This window comes from Schistocerca nitens, chromosome 3, assembly GCF_023898315.1.
Source record: "Schistocerca nitens isolate TAMUIC-IGC-003100 chromosome 3, iqSchNite1.1, whole genome shotgun sequence".
Classification (NCBI taxonomy): domain Eukaryota; kingdom Metazoa; phylum Arthropoda; class Insecta; order Orthoptera; family Acrididae; genus Schistocerca; species Schistocerca nitens.
Window position 1 is genome coordinate 486,902,424 of NC_064616.1, and position 19,046 is coordinate 486,921,469.

A 19,046-nucleotide genomic window follows, 5' to 3' on the forward strand; every position below is an offset into this window, starting at 1 on the left:
CACTAGTTGACATTTCAGATTGCACTTGAGAATGACTATAAAGCTGAACTCGTTGAGTGTGTGAAATAAATGAACAGTAATTTACAGGTAAATGGTAATTTCTTGAACCACAAAAAACACTGTGATTTGAACGGCTTATGTAGTAATGATGCCATAGACTCGTCACTTGTTTGTATTACAATGAGAATGAATATCGACTGATCACTTGTTTGTCTTACAGTGAGGATGAGGATGAATGAATATCTCTCTCTCTCTCTCTCTCTCTCTCTCTCTCTCTCTCTCTCCCTCCCTCCCTCCCTCCCTCCCCCCCCCTCACCCCTTCCCCCCTCCCTCCATCCACATCCCATACCAACACATTGATACCTTCTTGATACTGTTTCATGTTGGGTTAAAAAAAACACACTCATGTTCAGAAAATACAGGGCACCTTGAATGAGTAGAGGTGGGATGTTCATATTCACGGGACATGTACATTAGTATGTTCTGCAGAAATGATTAGCATTTCTGTTACCTCAGCTCAGCATGTGTCCTGTTGCGTAGTAGGCACAGGGTCCATCATGAGCCCTGAAACTTGTTCCATGCATGATGGCATCCATGCATATAAAGCATGAATGGCAGCCTGTGGTATAACTGTCCATGTGGCATTCACTTGGTTCCAAAGTTCATTTGTGATGGTTAGCATTGGAGTCACAGCTGTGCACCTGTCGTTTCACTATATCGCACAGTTTTTTTTTTTATTTGTGACAGTTCTGGGGATCTGGAGGGCCAGGGCAAAAGGCTGACATCCTGTGACACCAAGAAGGCATGTGTTCTTGCAGCAACATGGGGTCGTGCATTGTCTTGCTGAAAATGATGACTGGGGTGTTGTGCAGAAAGGGATCGCAGGATGTCATTCACATGGGTCACACTGGTCACAGTGCCCTGGACACGCACCCCATCTGATTTGTGGTAATACCCAATAGCACCCCACACCATAAGGCCTTGAGTTGGCACTTTGTCTTGTGCGTATGCAGTCACTGCAACGCTGCACACCTGCCTGCGACAAACCAAGATGTGGCCATCATATTCAAACAAAACCTGAGTTCATCTGGCACACAGTCTGATGCCATTCCTGTCCCCAGTGACATCGTTCCATACACCACTACTGTCTAGTATGTTTCTGCACATTTGTCAAAGGTAGATGGAGAAGTGGGCGAAGCGCACACAACCCATGCTGTAATAAACAATGACAGACTGTCACCCCTGATAGTGTATGATGTGTTACACTGTTCCACTGTTGCATCAGAGCTGAGGAGGGCACAGATCTGCCCTGCAATGTCAATCGGAAGAGCTGTCCCTCTTCATGGGGGATGGTCTGGGTGGTGTGATCTGACCCATCTCGTCATGTTCTATAGCCTTCTGTGAACCATTCTGCACACACCCTTTGCACTACTGAAATACTTAGTCCCCATGAGCAGCAGTTTCCCTGAGGGATGCATCACATTCTCTCACGACAATAATGCGCTCTCTTTCAACCTCATTGATTTGATGGTACAGTTCGTTCGTATGTCTGCAAGGTATCTTGCATGTCTTCTCAAGTCACACTGATCCATTACCTTCAGTTTATAGCAAGAACGAGAGCCCAGGCACATTTACCAGTAGGTGGTGTTGTGCTGCACCATCAGTGTTGACCTTGAACCAGTATAGTTCATATGCTAATCATTTCTGCAGAACATACTAATGTACATATCCTGTGAATATTAATGTGCTGTCTCTAGTTGTTAAAGGTGTTCTATTTTTTTTCTGAACATGAGTGTATTTGGCTTAGTTCAATAAATTCTATATACTGTGTAGACTAAAGAGTCAACAAAAGAAAATCACTGCAGAAAGATTGTGTATGCATTTTGAAAAATTGTAGTAAATCTGTACAACTATTCACATTTTAAAAAAATATTTTTCTCTCCTAATATGTTACTAAATGCAGTTGAAATCTTTATTTTGTGCTAGAGCTAATAAGATACAGTTCTAACGTCCATTTAAACTGTTCACAAAGCAACAAATGATCAGTAATGTTTCCAAAGATAAAAATGTTATTGTCATGGTTCTAAGCCATTATCAATATTAATAATGGACTCTGACATATTTCTGTATTGTGGCTGGATTTTATCTAATTATTATTTCTTCTTTATTTTTCTTGAAACACACTTTTTTTTCCCTTCTAATAGCATGGGAAGTGTTGCCATTGGCTGTAAAAGGCTTTAGTAAATATGATTTGTGTGTTTAATCTATAGATAAAATATTCAAAATGGCAAGAAATTTCTAGTTGTGTTCAGATTATAATTGTTGACTGCAGTGCAAAGAATACTTGCTGTGAATATGTAGTACTAACTGTCCTTCAGTGAATGCCTATTAATACAAACTTATTATGACAATCCTTGGACAAGCAGCATTTGGGCAGCCATCTAATGTTCATAGATTGCTCATGATTCGTAAATTTCAGTTAGTTAATATAATTTTTAAGTACATTCTGTTCACGTATGGTACCTTTGGAGCAGACAGCCTAGAAGGAAAAAAAGAATTATGTGTATATAGTCTTACTGATCATTGTCTGCTACTGATTTTTAATTAATAGTGACTAATGAAAATAAGAATATTTGCATTTTAAGCACAGAAATTGTCCCAACCAAAAAAGTAGTAGTAGTAGTAGTAGTAGAAGAATGTATTTATGTATGTATTTCATTAATAATAATAATAATAATAATAATAATAATAATAATGGTGATTTTTTTTTTTCAGCAAAGCATTTCACTGAGCAAACTTGCTGAGGAATCCTGTTCAAATAAAGTGACTCTACAATGCGAAAATGGAAGTAAGTCCCAAAATTTAAAAAAAGACCAAGTACACACAGAAAAATATATATGAAATCCTGAACTCGCCTCATGAGTACTCTGTTTAGAATTACTTTAGGATTGATACTTCAGCAGAATCACGTGGAGGTGCAGAACGGAGTTGCATAGAGCTGACATCAGTGAGTTCTGGAAGAGTTGGTCTGGGGTTTTAGTTTAGTTTCATTTGTAGCAACAAATTTTTAAGACAGTTTATGGAAATTTTTATGATATATTTCTACCTGAGGTCACACAAATGGAATTATTTTGACTTATTATCAAGTCATCAGATGATTTGTTAAAAAAGAAAGAAAGAAAAGATTATCAAAATACTAGGGCACTAAATTACAAAAGCAAACTAACTTGTGTATAAAACTACATTCTCTTGAATATGTTTCTATGTCAGCTGTAAATTTCCAATTGAATAGGCCAGGAGAAATTCTAACAGTGTGAGGGTGGTTGCTGTGACTAGGGGTCTCGTGAGATTGGCTGAAAGTGTATTGTGCCTCGCAAGTGAAACTTATCCCCTCAACCGCCTTTGTAGCTGTCAGTCCTAAAGTAATCTTGATCATAGTGCAGGTATAATTGTGAGACATTTTCAAAGAACATGATTTTCCTAACACTAAAAGTTTCTGCTTCTGGAACAGGCAGCAGATGAAAGAGTGCATGCAGTGAGGCTGTGAAGAAGGAAAGAACTGGTCATTCAGGTTTCAGAAATACAAGGCCTCCACAGAAAGCAGATGGCAAGGTGTGGTGTATTAAAAAAACAGATGTCTGTAAGAGATTCAAACCTGTGCAACAATAAAAAATAAAAACTTTGATATATCATTCTCTGTCACAATTTGTTACTCACTGCACACAAATATTTTACTTCTTCATGGTTCTTTACACACAAAATACTGGGCTGTTTGAAATTCATGTTTCTGATTTGCTCACCCTGTGATGTATTTCCTCAAATCACCTGCAAGAAACAAAGTCGTTTGAGTTCTGTGCAAACACAACTTAGTAGAACTTAGTCTGGGACAAATATCATTCTATGCTCAAGATTAGTCACCTGCTGCCATGCTTTCTGAAGAAATCCAGATTTATCTTAAATGTACCTGTAATAGTCCTCCTTATGGTTTTAAGTCAGTGTTGTATGAAATTTTATATGATCGCGATTATGATTCTGTTCACTGGTGGGTGTGAGCAGGAAGTGATTTTCCTTGAATTTATTTAATAAACAAATTCATCTGATGCAGAATAAAAAGTTCTCAAAGGTGATGGAACAAAACAGACATTTATCTTGATCACATTCTTCTTTAGGAGGGCTCACTATTTCCGTCTGTATTTGCTTGAACAATAAATGCATTCTGAATATTTTCTGGTCAAAACAGATTAGATGTGTTTGTTCAGTGATATCTCTGATCTGTTCTGACACTTTGAGTACCCTTAAAAGTGTGCAGCTTATACATCCCACAGGTAAGTCTACAAAGCCTTGGAAAGATGTTTAATTCTGCTGGGTGCTGAAGTACATAGATATACAAGGAACTGAATCAACAAATGTGATGATCAATTAAGAATATTTTGTGGCTCAGTACACCATCCCACTACTTTTAGTTGAGGTACGGTTCTGCGCATCAATGGGATGACGAGTGATTGTATATGACAAACAACAAACTGCTGCCATTGTAGCGAAAAACTCACCTGTGACATGCATATGATTTGAATGTTTGGTTGTGCTTATGGAATGCTTTTGTGTATCAGTTATGGAAGAGATGTACAGAAAGATAGCTCATTGAGCAGGAAAGGACCAAATGAAATTGATGGGAGAAAAGGTTTTCTGGTTTGGAGGAAGGTAAACATTGTCAACAAGTTTGAACCAAAACAGTGATACTGAATGTTTAATAGCTCAGTGGGGTTGGATGACTGTAGATGGCACAAACATATGTTATCATTTCGAGGAGCCATATGACTACCCTTGACTATGTTGCAAATTTGTTTATGACTCTCTCCTATACAGAAAAGAATGTCTGCTCCCATTGAAACTAGAATTACAATTTTTTTCTTCTTACTCATTGCTTGACACTTGCTTAGTGAGATGAGTAGCAATCTGCTTTGGTACCTTTATCTTCAGAAATTTAAACTGTATTATAGTTAATAATTATGTTAAGATGTGAGACTTACAAAAAGTGTAGAGATTACTTTCAAAAGATATTTTCATTGTTGTTACTAAATTGCGGTAATAATGCACTTTGGTAGTATGCTATGTTTGCAAGACAAACTTGCCTCTGGTAGTTCATGGAACTTAAATATTTTAATCTCCCTTTTATTTTACAATAATTTACATTGTTCATCGAACAAACTATTTTACGTTCACTTTGACTTGTTTGAGGTGGAAACTTGAATGCTGATTTGAATGCCACAATGCTTTATTGAATATAGTTGTATTCCAGGTGAACTACTGCCATAAGTTAGCCCTCAAAATCACTCATATGGGGACCTATAGTTTAATACGTTGAATGGATCATGATGCAATTTCACACTTTGGGCGTACACAAAGCATTGCCATGGGTGAAAATGTGTGATAGGTGCTTGTGGAAAAAATTGTAGGCAAATACGAAATGAACCCTGAACTATTGTTTAGTCATCTGCAGAACAGGCAAACTACAGCCAAAATCTTAAAGTGTGTGTCTTACTGCTTGAAAATAGCTCACATTGCTGAAAATCTGTGGATATGTGTACAAAGGTATTCAGTACTTTGGACATAATCATTACATTAATGTATCTTAAAGCTAACTTTTGATTTATCTTGGAAACAAATCCTCATATGTACATGTCTTGAATCCGATGGGTCAGTTTTCAAATAACACTTCAGCAGAGCTTATAAATTATCTTTGTAAGATAGTGCTTCTCATAAAGAAATGAACACTGTTGTGTCTCCTGTAGCAAACAGTAATTCATTGCCAACAGTATTAAGAATTGCAAACATGCACATGCACATGCGCGCATACACCCACGCGCGTGCGCGCGCCCACACGCGGGCACATCTCCCCCCATTTTTCCACATAAAGGACAACTCAGTTTTTATGAACATACACATTATTTCATAAAGGCTGCAAAATTTAATAAATGGAGTCCATTGTCTCTTCTTCTATCTTCTCCTCAGTAGGGGCATGTGCATTTGGGAGACAGTAGTTAAAGGATTTCCCCTTTATTTACATACAACATATCCTTGGAATTATTGCTTTAAACCTGTCACAAGTTGTTCAGTGCTTTGATTGACTATAAATCCCACACCAAATATGTATTCAGTGTTGTGGCCACTGTAGTACATAGTACACTGCTGTTTCTGGAAGGTATCCTGTCCAGTGCATCTTATTTCTTGCAAGGCCATGTTGTATGTTTTGCTATTTCAGCCAGGTTTCCAATGGCTCCAATTCTATATAATGTCTGTACATTCCACTATACAATTCTCATATTCCTTGTTACATTGCCATGTCTTTGCCTTAGGGTTCATCCACCTGTATTTCCTTCAGTTTTCACAATAAAACTTTTTCCACAGGTATGACTAATCCGCCTGTAATCAAACCCTCTATTCTTCGGAGGACAATTTTCCCACTCTCGTCTGCCTTCACCTCTGTTTCCCACTGAGTTGGGTACCCAATCTTTCACGGGTTGCTAATGTTCCCGTGGTTCACCAACTTGAAGTTCAGAGACAGTTGCGTAGGAGAAGCTAAGTGACTTTCACTTGCATAAACTCATATTTTTCTCATCAGTGACTCATTTGAACCCTGATAAATTTTGCATCATCACTTAACATGACAGTTTCTTCTAGAATGTTGTTTCAGTGTAAGAATATACATATTTTGATCTGTGTGTCACCAGACAACATTACTAGGAATCAAACTGATCATATTAATAGCTACCAGGCATGCCTCTGATATACTAGCCTGCAATAGTTTCATAGGCACTAAGATGGATTCTGGTGATTACCTCCTCATAGCAGAAATTAGAGGGAGATTTTCAAAAGCATATAAAGTTAAAGGAGAAGGGCAAAATAAGTATAATATATCAGACGGTAATGACCCAAGGAAGGCTGAACATGTATCTATTAATTTGGAAAATAATTGACAGAAATCCTGCAGAACTATACTCATAACTTAAATGAGCAATGGAATAAAATCATAAATGAAATACAGGCTACTGCAGAGGAAGTGATTGCTATAGAACAACTGGCCATAAGGAATGAATGGTATAAAATGGTATGAAGAAGAGTGTGAGGAGGCAACAAGAACAAAGAATGAATCATATAAAAAAATGCAGCCCAGAACAACAAGAATGTTTGTGGATGACTGTAGGAAAAAAAGGCATGCAGAAAAGCGGATTCTGAAATCAAAGAAGAGAAGCCTTTTTGAAAGACAGTTGCAGGACATTGAATCACTGAGTAACACTAATGAAAGCAGGAATTTCTGCAGAGAGGTCAATAACCATAGAAAGGAATTTCAACCAAAAGCAACACAGTGTAGAGAAAAAAAAGAAATCATGAACTAATAGCATGACAGGAAGGAGTGTGCCATCATTGGGCAGAGTACTTCAAGGAATTAATGTAGTCAGAGAATGCTGAAGTGTGGGAACTGACTGATACCGACAAATGGAAGGCAAGGATAATTGGATGCCCTCGATACAAGAGATTCAACTATCAATAAAGAAACTAGCCAGTAATATGTCCCAATGAATGAAAGGTGTTATGCCAAAGCTATTGGGTGACTAATGAAGATGTAATATGATGTAGATGGTACAATTTTGAGCTTTACAGATTATATGAAGATCTTGAAATCATAAAGTTCATTAAAATAAACTACCTGAAATGGTTGGCCATGTTTTTCACATGGAACATGAGAACCCAATGAAAATAGCACTGCTGCAATACCCAGCAGCACAAAGAAGTGGGAGAAGACCAAGACTTCAATACTTCGATGACATACAAGATGATTTAAAAATTGTGTCCGAGGATGAAGACACAACAAGACACTGGACAGGGATAAATAGAATGATGTCTTAGAGCCCATCAAGGACTGTAGAGCCAGGAAGAAGAAGAATCTTCTGAGTCTCCCATGCATTAACTTGCAGTCTGACAAGAAAGCTATGGCTCTGTATTCTGTATACATAGAAGTATCTGAACGTTTGAAATGGCCCAACTGTTGCCAAAGTTTCCTTTCCTGTAACAGAATAATTTTGTTCCCACTTGTTTATTATTATTATGCTCAGAAAACTGATTGTTTCAGATAACAGGACAAGAAAGGGAAAACAATCATGAACCAGTCCCATATTCGGACATGTTTGCCATGAAACAAAAACCTTGTCATAGATCAGGGTGTAACAGTGTAATAGTTTTGCATAACTCTTCCTAAATGTCCTCAGATTCCTTACTGCACTGGCTGATCCATACCCAAACTGCTTTTTTTTTTCGTTAAGTCTAAAAATGCCTTGGCATTAAATACTTGATTTGTTGCAAATTTACAATAAAATCAACATAGACCAAGAAATCCTTTTATTTGCCTTTTATTTTTGGTTCAGGAAAGTTCTTTATAGCTTGAGTTTCGTCAGGATTTGCCCTTACGTTGTTAGTTGAAATAATGTGTCCTAGGAATTTAATTTCCTTTCTTTCAAACTCTGGTTTTTCAAAAATTACTCTGATGCCATCTGCTGCAATTGCCACTAAAACTTCTTCCAATATTTTATTATGTTCATGCCAGGTTTTTGTTGGTAGCAATATGTTGTCTGCATAGACAGTTACCATAGCTAGTAAGTCATCACCAGTGCTTTATCTAACGTGAAAATAAATGCTGTAGTAAATGTCTTCAAATCAAATGGTACCACCAATCCATTAACTGTGTGCTTAATTTCCTGTATCTGGAAATCTTGCAAACAGAAGTTCTTTCAATTGGTAACCTTGACTACCATAAATGAAAGCTATCTTCCACACTCTGTAGGTAAATGCACTTGCCAAAAGCTATGTGTTATATCTGTGCTAGACATTACCCAATTATCATTAAATTGAAATTACAATGAAATGAACACCCTTAGCTGCTTACAGGCGTTGACATACATCAACGGGGACAGATGAAAATGAGTGCCCCGCCCGGGACTCAAACCCGGGATGTCCTGCTTACATGGCAGATGCTCTATCCATCTGAGCCACTGAGAACAGAGAGGGTAGCGTGACTGCAGGGATTTATCTCTGGCACGCCTACCGCGAAACCCACATTCTCAACGTATTGTCCTGCACTACATTCGTAGTGCCCCCGCCTATTATACTCATTACTCATTGCGCGTTGCCGATTCCCGTAAGAGTTCGGGCACTGTTTGTGCATTCACACAGAAGAAGAAGATGGTCAAGTGGCCGGTGAGCCTTAACTATGTATTTTACTAAGATGGTATCTGTTCTTTCGGACATGTCCGGGAATCAGCAACGCGCCGCGAGTAATGAGTATAATGGGCAGGGGCACTACGAATGTAGTGCGGGACAATACGTTGTAAATGTGGGTTTCGTGGGAGGCGTGCGAGAGATAAATCCCTGCAGCCGCGCTATCCTCTGTGTCCTCGGTGGCTCAGATGGGTAGAGCGTCTGCCATGTAAGCAGCAAATCCTGGGTTCGAGTCCCGGGTGGGGCACACATTTTCATCTGTCCCCGTTGACGTATCTCAATGCCTGTAAGCAGCTAAGGGTGTTCATTTCATTGTAATTTCATTCTAACGAGCTGCTTGGTCACTGATGGTATCTGTTCTTTCGGACAGATACCATCTTAGTGAAATATCATTAAATTACTGTATTAGTTCTTCCAGAACCTCCAGTCAATCTGTTTGTGGCCATATAATTTTATTAATTGCCGTTGCACCCGGAGAAATTGTCACTGGTCTGTCTTTTTTTTTTTTCAGAACCATCAGCACCACTTTAATACTATACCTGGTATCATATTCCAAAAAGTTTAGCTTTTGTGGCCCTTTGGTCTCTCTAGTTCATTATCGAATCTTAAACAACCAGTGAGTTTCTCGTAGATGAAGTCTCTTGTTCATAATTTCCGTTGCTATGGTTATCTCTAGACTTCCCATAATAATTTCCTCTTCCACTATTAAATCCACCTTTTCCTCATCTCGGACGATTATAATAGTAATTACATGAACCCTACGTTTCATTCTGCAACACTCCTTGCATTCCTGATGCATATCATTTGGTGCCGGTGTCATGTAAATCTCGGTGGCAGCATTTCATCCCATCTTTATGTGTCATTTCCTTTCCACCGTTTTCTGCACCAACCTTCTAAATTCTGACTTTTGCCTGCTAAAGCATATAAATGATCCAAAACCTGTACGATTCCACTAACATCTGTCTTTGACATTCTGGTTAACTTTTTGTGTACTGATACTTGTAACTTAATAATGATTGAAATCAAGTCACTCTTTCAGTATATTGTCTAAATGCAAATTCTTTTCCAAATATGTTTGGAAGACCTCTTTATAACTTTTGTTCCCAATGTCTCTTCTGACAGTTTTGCATGCCGCTGGACCAATACTCATTTGTTAAGTCCTATGAATTGGTCGTATGTGTTGCATTGTGATTCTACCTCATTCCCCTGGATAGTGCTTCCCCTTCTTGTGCACTAGTCACACAACTAATCTTTTTTTTTTATTGTCCCACTGAATAGGAAATATTTCTTCAGATTGTTGTTTTAATGTAACTGGGTATCCCTCTGATAGAGAAACTATGATATTTACACACTGTTAAATACTGATTGTCAGATATCACGTAGTTTTTATTTTTATCCTACTATCTTTCATGCTCATGTCAAGATTATAACCTTTGCTTTATTTCTGCTTCAACCTGAGTGGCATACGGAGCCACTGACTCTAACTTTACCCCATACCTACTGCCATTCCTTCAGTTCTAAATGTTCAGCTGCATTCTCAGTGCATGTATTTTTAACCAACTCTATCTTCTTATCCATATCAGTTTGAGCCTTTAAATCTTGCTGCTTATTAGTTACTTTACTACACGTATTAGTTTCTTTTTGATCATTAGCTAACTGTACAGCATTAGATTCTGGGCAAGTAATGTGGAGCTCATGTGTGCTTCTTTATACTCCTTATACTCCTTAAGTAAGACTGAAGTTTCTAAGCAAAACTCATCTTTTTGATTATAATTTTTCCAAGTGGATTTTATTCATTTTTTAAATACTTCATTAGCAATTTCTTTTTGTTCTTTTTTCCAATGGAAATTTTAGTTTCTTTAATGGAAATTTTAAATTTTAGTTTCTTCAAATGAATGTTAAATGATTTTTCAAGATTTTTCTGAGATTCCTTGAGAAACCTCATGAACATATCTTCACCGTACTTTCATTTGATGATTCACTATTAGATGAACAGCTATAGTGTTTACTGAATGGGTGTGGTTACTTACATTTGGTGCCACTAAATCTGACACATGATCATCATGTGAATGAATGTACCTCTGCCGAACTTCTATGACATCAGAAGTATCTTGCAGCAATACTGAACTTTCATCATGTAACCCAGATGGATGCTCATCACCTTCATGTCCCCATTGAAAGTAATGTACTATCCTATTCCTGAGAACAACCATCTTTCCTCTCTTGTTATTCATGTTTGTAAATGTTACTGTCAATAATTAATACAACTTGTGCTCACTATTTGCTAATCTAAATTTACAGACTGTGCTGCACTCTGCCGAGCTATTGCTACCCTGAGCCTTAACAGAGACAAACATCAGTCTACCAAAAGATTTTATAAAGGCAAGTTGCCTGTTATCAAGGTGATGGTCATCTCTTGTTCATCAACTGGGCCAGTGGCTTTCCCTTTCTGTATGGGCTGCCCCACAAGCTGTTACGACGGAGGCTGCAGAGAATGCGGTGACCACTCTCCACTTCTGGCAGCCTCTCGACACATATGTCCTCCTCAGTGCGTTGCATCATAACACAAAATCTCTATGTCTTCTTTTCTTGATGTTAGTGTTTTATATTGCATCGACATCACAGTACATAGCATTCATTGCCACTTGTGTTGTGTACATTACCAAAATATTTCCTATCACTGATCAGTACTGTTGCATGATTTTGAGCAACAGCTATAATCAACCATCAGTGTTACTTCAAGCTCCTTATCTAGAGATTCACATGTGATCAGTATTTTAAAATTCACAGTTCACCCTTATCTTGTGCTCTGTTTCTTTTACCAATGAAAGTCACTGTTCAGTTGATCAAAATCACAAAGTCACTGGTAGTGCCAATTCACTGTTTATCACTTTGGATGCAATCCATAACAGTCATAGCCAATCGGATTCATCCCCGCAAGAGATGCCATGTCCTACACCTCTTTTGTAACTATTCAGTGAGAGTTGCATTCGGATGTGTGCAGTATCAGGTAGACTTCGCAGAGTTCTGTTTTGCTCACCTTGCATCTTCTAAAGATGATGTCCCTCTCGCAGAAGGTCATGTGCGGTCATGATTCTGTTTATGGTTTGGCACTGAAACTGTTATGAGATAAATGCAAGTCTACTTTCCAGTGAAGAGTGTCTTTTTAAGGGATGCCATTAATTTATTCAGTGTTGCAATTCTTGCCGCAACACTGTTCATAATATAGTCATTTACAATTGCTCAACATTCCACATGAAGAACTGGTTCGTCAGTCTAATCAGAATGCAAGTGATGAACTTGAACTCATTAATTGTAATGCTTATTATCAATAATAATGATCAATATCCTGAGAAACTAACACACTTCCCCACAAATTAGAAAGCTCTGATATTAGTGGCTTTGCAGTCAAGATGGCTCTTATCGGTGTTCACCAACCAACTCTTAAAAGTTATAAAATTACAGTTTGATAGGACTGAATCAATACTAACCACCCTGAACGGTGAACATGTCTGCCCAGACTACAAACTTGGACTGCACTTGGCTATGGCTGTCACTATAGTCGCCCAATTAGAAGTGGAGATGGTGTCTCCATGTGGATAAGCATACCTCCGCTTGTGACCACAATGTAATATGTTGCTCAACAGTAGAGCTTAACAAACACTGCACAACAGTACTGCTCACCCCATTTGCTATAAATGTTACTAGTTAATACATATAAAATGTTTGTACGAGGGTTGGAACTTGAATAGTGGCAACTATTTATTCACAAACGATACAAAAAGAGTTACATATTTGCACATGTTACTGTCCTTCAAAGTAGTCACCAGCGTTGTGTAGAACCCATTGCCAATGATGTGGAAGGCGTAATATACCAGTAGCAGTGCCTGTTCTGTTGATGGTACGAATGGAGCGGTCTACTGCCTGTCGAATCTCTGGAACAGATCTGAAGCGAATGCCATGAAGTGGTTTCTTCATCTTCGGAATAAAATCAGTCACAAGGACTTAAGTCGTATTACTGTTTGTTTTTGGAGCATCACCTGCGACCAGCTTTATGAAAGGAGCGGCGACACTTTCTACACAACCCACCCATCATTTTGTACAACAATGTGTGGGCGCATACAGCACAGGGCGTGGCTGCTCTGTTCGGTCGATGGGACTGGGAAGTACTGTACCATCCACCATACTCCCCGGACTTAAGTCCTTGTGACTTTGATTTGATTCCAAAGAGGAAGGAACCACTTCATGGCATTCGCTTCAGAACTGTTCCAGAGATTCGACAGGCAGTAGACCGCATCATTCGCACAATCAACAGAACAGGCTCTGCTAACAGTATTACTATGCCTTCCACATACCTGGCAACGGGTTCTACACAACACTGGTGACTACTTTGAAGGACAGTAACAGGTGCAAACATGTAACTTTTTTGTATCGGTTGTAAGTAAAAAGATACCACTATTTAAGTTCCAACCCTCGTATCTACCTAGAAATTGAAATAACTGAAATATTATCCCTTTTTCAGCTGCATTTGCTTGTGAACAGAGGATGACAGTGGTAGGCCTCTTGTCAAAGTTTTGAGTGAATATATTTGCTAAAAGTGGAGGCCGGGACTGCCGTAACAGTGCAGTTTTGCTTTGTGTTCTGTTTAAACAACAGCTAATGGGGCCAAATGTCCAGTGCAACAGTACACTTAGGCATTACTTTTGATGCACTTCCCTCCTAGTTTTTCAAAATGCTACACTTCTGATATTAACTAGTATTATATACCTGCACCACTTTTTACAAAATCTGCTGAATACTGGTAAGAAATGTGTAGCATCGAATTAAAAAATTGTTGATTCAGATTTGTTTCTGAAAAACAGGAATTTATCAACATGCAATATAAATTGAAGTATTATGAAGTCTTTTCTTAAGATATTTGTCTGGAATGTAGCCTTGTGTGTAAGTGAAATGTGGGCAATAGGCAGTTCAGACAAGAAGAAGATAGCAGCTTTTGAAAATGGAAATGAGCATATGACATTGTGGACTGGGAAAAAAAATGTAATTCTATAGAAGAATGTTGAAGATCACATGGGTAAGAAATAGGGAGGTGCTGAATCAAATTGAGGGAAAAAATAATTTATGGCACAACTTGGCCAAAAGAAGGGATCAGTTGATAGGACACATCCTGCAGCATCGAGAAATTGTGTGCTTAACGATGGAAGTAAGTGTGGGGAGGTAATAATTGTAGAGAGACACCAAGGCTCGAATACAGTAAGCAATCCAAATCGATGTAAGTTGCAATGTTTGCCATGATTGGTGTAATCTTCATATGACTGACATGAGACCCATTGAAAGATTTTGTTGAGAAACAAAACTGTCAGTTTTAAGGCACTAAAAAATCATGTATAGTCACCACATTCCCTAAAACCTGAGCATTTTGAATGTAGTATACAGTAAACCCATTGTTGATTTTTAGTTACACGAGGAGTGTTCACTACTAAATTATACCCATTAATTTCTGGAAGCTTTTGTGGATGCTTGAGGGATTCTATCACTTAATGATGTGTGGAAGATTGATTAATGTGTGTTATATGTAGCAGACATGTTAAGTTTCACATTATCATAAGAAGACCATTTTGAGTACTTTATGGAGATTTTTCTCTTCCATGGTTTCCCTGTGTCACTCAAGGCAAATGACAGTATCATTCCTTTCAAAAGGACACAGCCAATTCCTTCCCTACCCTTCCCATGCCTTGAGCTCATGCGCCATCTCTAATCACTTCATTGTCGATAGGACATTTTACCCTGATCCTCCTTCATTCTTTCATTTGTTTGTTCCTTCCTATTTCTAAGGAAGACTGTAATAATTTTACCAAGTTAATAAGTGATGATTGCAAAACATTGACAAGAATTATTTGCAGAAAAATGGAAAAAGGGGGAGAAGATCAATTCGGGTTCTGGAGAAACTTGAGAGGCAACATGAGGGGCAATACTAACCCCGCCACTTATCTGAAAAGATAGGTGGAAGAAAGGCAAACCTACATTTATGTCATTTTTAGAGTTAGATAATGCTTTTGATAATACTGACTGGAAGATACTATTTGAAATTCTGAAGGTAGCTAGGATAAAGATACAGAGACTGAATGATTATTTATAACTTGTACAGAAAACAGACTGCAGTTATAAGATTTGGACATGAAGGAGACTCAGTTGTTACTACAGTTAGCGTGTAACCAAAATTTTTAGATGTTAGTGATGTATTGCATAACATTCTGTAAGCTGTTGTCAGTATGGTATATGTGGATCGGGTACTTCGGTTTGCCTACATGAGCCAGGAATGTATAGTTACTTGCAAGGCTGTTAACTATTTGATTACGTGTGTTTGCACTTCTGGTGAGGTTGTTTCCAGTTCAATGTGAGCAAGTCCCAGTGTGCTTGGGCTCAGACTGCGTCAGTGTCATACTGGCACACCGTCTGTAAATACAGGCAGATATGACGGAAGGCTTCCTCCCACACTCTTCTTTTGCCACACGACTCTCTGGGAAGATGTCTGCATGGGAAAAAATGAAAATCATGAATGGAAAAGTGAAGTATTTGGGGCAAATAGTAGAGTGATACAGGAATTAAGATAGATCCAAATAGGGATAGGTAGTAACAACTGAGTTAGAAGGAAGTAGAATAAAGACATAGACGCATAGGAACTGAAGGTCTGTGTTTTTATAATTAATACGCTCAGATAAAGATGCCTTTTATTGTGAAAATGTTGCCAGATTGAGTAACATGACATTCTGGTAATATGTTATCTAAAAATGTGACATTATTTCTCTCAAATTATTGACAGTGATGGATAACTATATGTGCTACGTGTACTCAGGTGAAACGGGCAGGAAATTGTGACTAGTGTGTAGCTTGCAAAGTGAAGCAGGAAAAATCCATGATACATCATGTGCTTTAGATACGTGAATAAAGGGGAAAAAAAAAGAAAAAAAAAACATTTTGAATAACTGTCAATTGAATTTGATTCATCTTTTTGATTTACAGAATGTGTGGAGGTTGATTCAAAATATTTGGTCCCAGGTGATGTGATCATAATTCCACAGCATGGATGCTTGATGTCCTGTGATGCCATCTTGTTGAGTGGCAGTTGCATTGTAAATGAGAGCATGCTTACTGGTGAGTTTTACTTTAGTCATTGTGATAATGTTTTACATTTTAATCACTTTTCTACTTACAACCAGCATTGTCATTGGAGACAAAACTATACCCAGGCTCTGATCTAGATTTAGGAAAGTGATTTAGTTTTGCTGTGAATAATGAAATAGTTTTGAGATTTCATGAAAAATGACTCTGCTTTTTTTTTATGTTCATCTTATATCCTCCTTTTAAGACACTGCCCATTCCATTCAACTGCTCTTCCAAGTACTTTGCTGTCTCTGACAGAATTACAATGTCATCGGCGAACCTCAAAGTTTTTATTTCTTCTCCATGGATTTTAATGCCTACTCTGAACTTTTGTTTTGTTTCCTTTACTGCTTGCTCAATATACAGATTGAATAGCATCGGGGAGAGGCTACAACCCTGTCTCACTCCACTGGTTCCCTTTCATGACCCTCAACTTATAACTGCCATCTGCTTTCTGCACAAATTGTAAATAGCCTTTCGCTCCCTGTATTTTACCCCTGCCACCTTCAGAATTTGAAAGCATTTGTAGACTTAGAGAAAGCTTTTGACAATGTTGACTGTAATATTCTCTTTCAAATTTTGAAGGTGGCAGGGGTAAAATACAGGGAGCGAAAGGCTATTTACAATTTGTACAGAAACCAGATGGCAGTTATGAGAGTCGAGGGGCATGAAAGGGAAGCAGTGGTTGGGAAGGGAGTGAGACAGGGTTGTAGCCTCTCCCCGATGTTATTCAATCTGTATATTGAGCAAGCAGTAAAGGAAACAAAAGAAAAGTTCGGAGTAGGAATTAAAATCCATGGAGAAGAAATAAAAACTTTGAGGTTCGCCGATGACATAGTAATTCTGTCAGAGACAGCAAAGGACCTGGAAGAGCAGCTGAACAGAATGGACAGTGTCCTTAAAGAAGGATATAAGATGAACATCAACGAAAGCAAAACGAGGATAATGGAATGTAGTCGAATTAAATTGGGTGATGCTGGGGGCATTACATTAGGAAATGAGGTGCTTATAGTAGTAAATGAGTTTTACTATTTGGGGAGCAAAATAACTGATGATGGTCGAAGTAGAGAGGATACAAAATGTAGACTGGCAGTGGCAAAGAAAGCGTTGCTGAAGAAGAGAAATTTGTTAACATTGAGTATAGATTTAAATGTCAGGAAGTCGTTTCTGAAAGTATTTGTATGGAGTGTAGCCATGTATGGAAGTGAAACATGGACAATAAATAGTTTAGACAAGAAGAAAATAGGAGCTTCTGAAATGTGGTGCTACAGAAGAATGCTGAAGATTAGATGGGTAGATCACATAACTAATGAGGAGGTATTGAATAGAATTGGGGAGAAGAGGAGTTTGTGGCACAACTTGACCAGAAGAAGGGATCGGTTGGTAGGGCTTATTTTGAGGCATCAAGGGATCACCAATTAGTATTGGAGGGCAGCATGGAGGGTAAAAATCGTAGAGGGAGACCAAGAGATGAATACACTAAACAGATTCAGAAGGATGTAGGTTGCAGTAGGTACTGGGAGATGAAGAAGCTTGCACAGGATAGAGTAGCATGGGGAGCTACATCAAACAAGTCTCTGGACTGAAGAAGAAGAAGAAGAAGAAGAAGAAGAAGAAGAAGATGACAACAACAACAGCAACAGCAACATACTTGCTACTAGTCAGTACCCATTATAAGGTGTAACATGGTCAAGACTGCGGGAAAGTGATCTTAATTATCAATAGAAGATACTAATGTAAGTTAAACTACCAAAATTATTTTTCTAGTATATTTTGTTTAACTTTGTTTTACTATGATAAACTGTATTGTGCATACAGTTGTTCCCTCTAGCAGTGTATGTATGTCATTATCTTAACAGCAGTATTGCAGGACGCAGTTGTAATGTCAAAGTACTTGATTGTACAGTATCTGATGTGTTACACACTGTAATAACATTTTTGTCTACATCTGCGTGATCACACTGCAATTCAGAATCGAGTTCCTGGCAGAGGCTTCAGGAACCCACTTTCAAGCTATTTCTCTATTGTTCCACTATCAAACAGCACACGGGAAAGTTGAGCACTTTAATCTTTCTGTGTGAGCTCTGATTTCTCTTATTTTATCATGATGATCATTTCCTCCTATGTTGGTGGGCACCAACAGAATATTTCCACAATCGGAGGAGAAAGTTGGTGATTGAAAGTTCATGAGAAGATTGTGCCACAACAAAAAAAAAAACAACAAAAAACACCTTTGTTTTAATGATTGCCAGCCCAATTAACATATCATGTCCACGTTACACTCTCCCCTGTCTTGTGACAATTCAAAATAAGCTGCTTTTCTTTGAACTTTCTGATGTTCTCCGCCAGTCCCATCTCATGCAGAACCCACTCCACACAGCAGTACTCCAGAAAGGGGCAAACAAGCATAATGTAAGCAGTCCCTGTTGTATAACAGTTGCTCTTTCCAAATGTGCTGCCAGTAAATTGCAGCCTTTGGTTTGTTTTCCCCACAACATTATCTACGTGGCCATTCCAAATCAAGTTATTTATAATTGTAATCTTGAAGTATTCAGTTAACCTTACAGCCTGTAGATTTGTGTGATTTATCATGTAATTGAATTTTAGTG

At 38.2% G+C, this 19,046-nt stretch overlaps 1 protein-coding gene across 1 annotated transcript in view; it reads left to right on the top strand.

Annotated features, from left to right (window-relative positions):
• LOC126249633 (polyamine-transporting ATPase 13A3-like) overlaps positions 1-19,046 on the top strand; it is a 264,428-nt gene that overhangs the window by 75,460 nt on the left and 169,922 nt on the right. The window contains exons 4-5 of the mRNA XM_049951311.1: positions 2,776-2,848; positions 16,297-16,428. Of these exons, the coding sequence (XP_049807268.1) occupies positions 2,776-2,848; positions 16,297-16,428 (205 nt within the window). The remainder of the gene's footprint in view (positions 1-2,775; positions 2,849-16,296; positions 16,429-19,046) is intronic.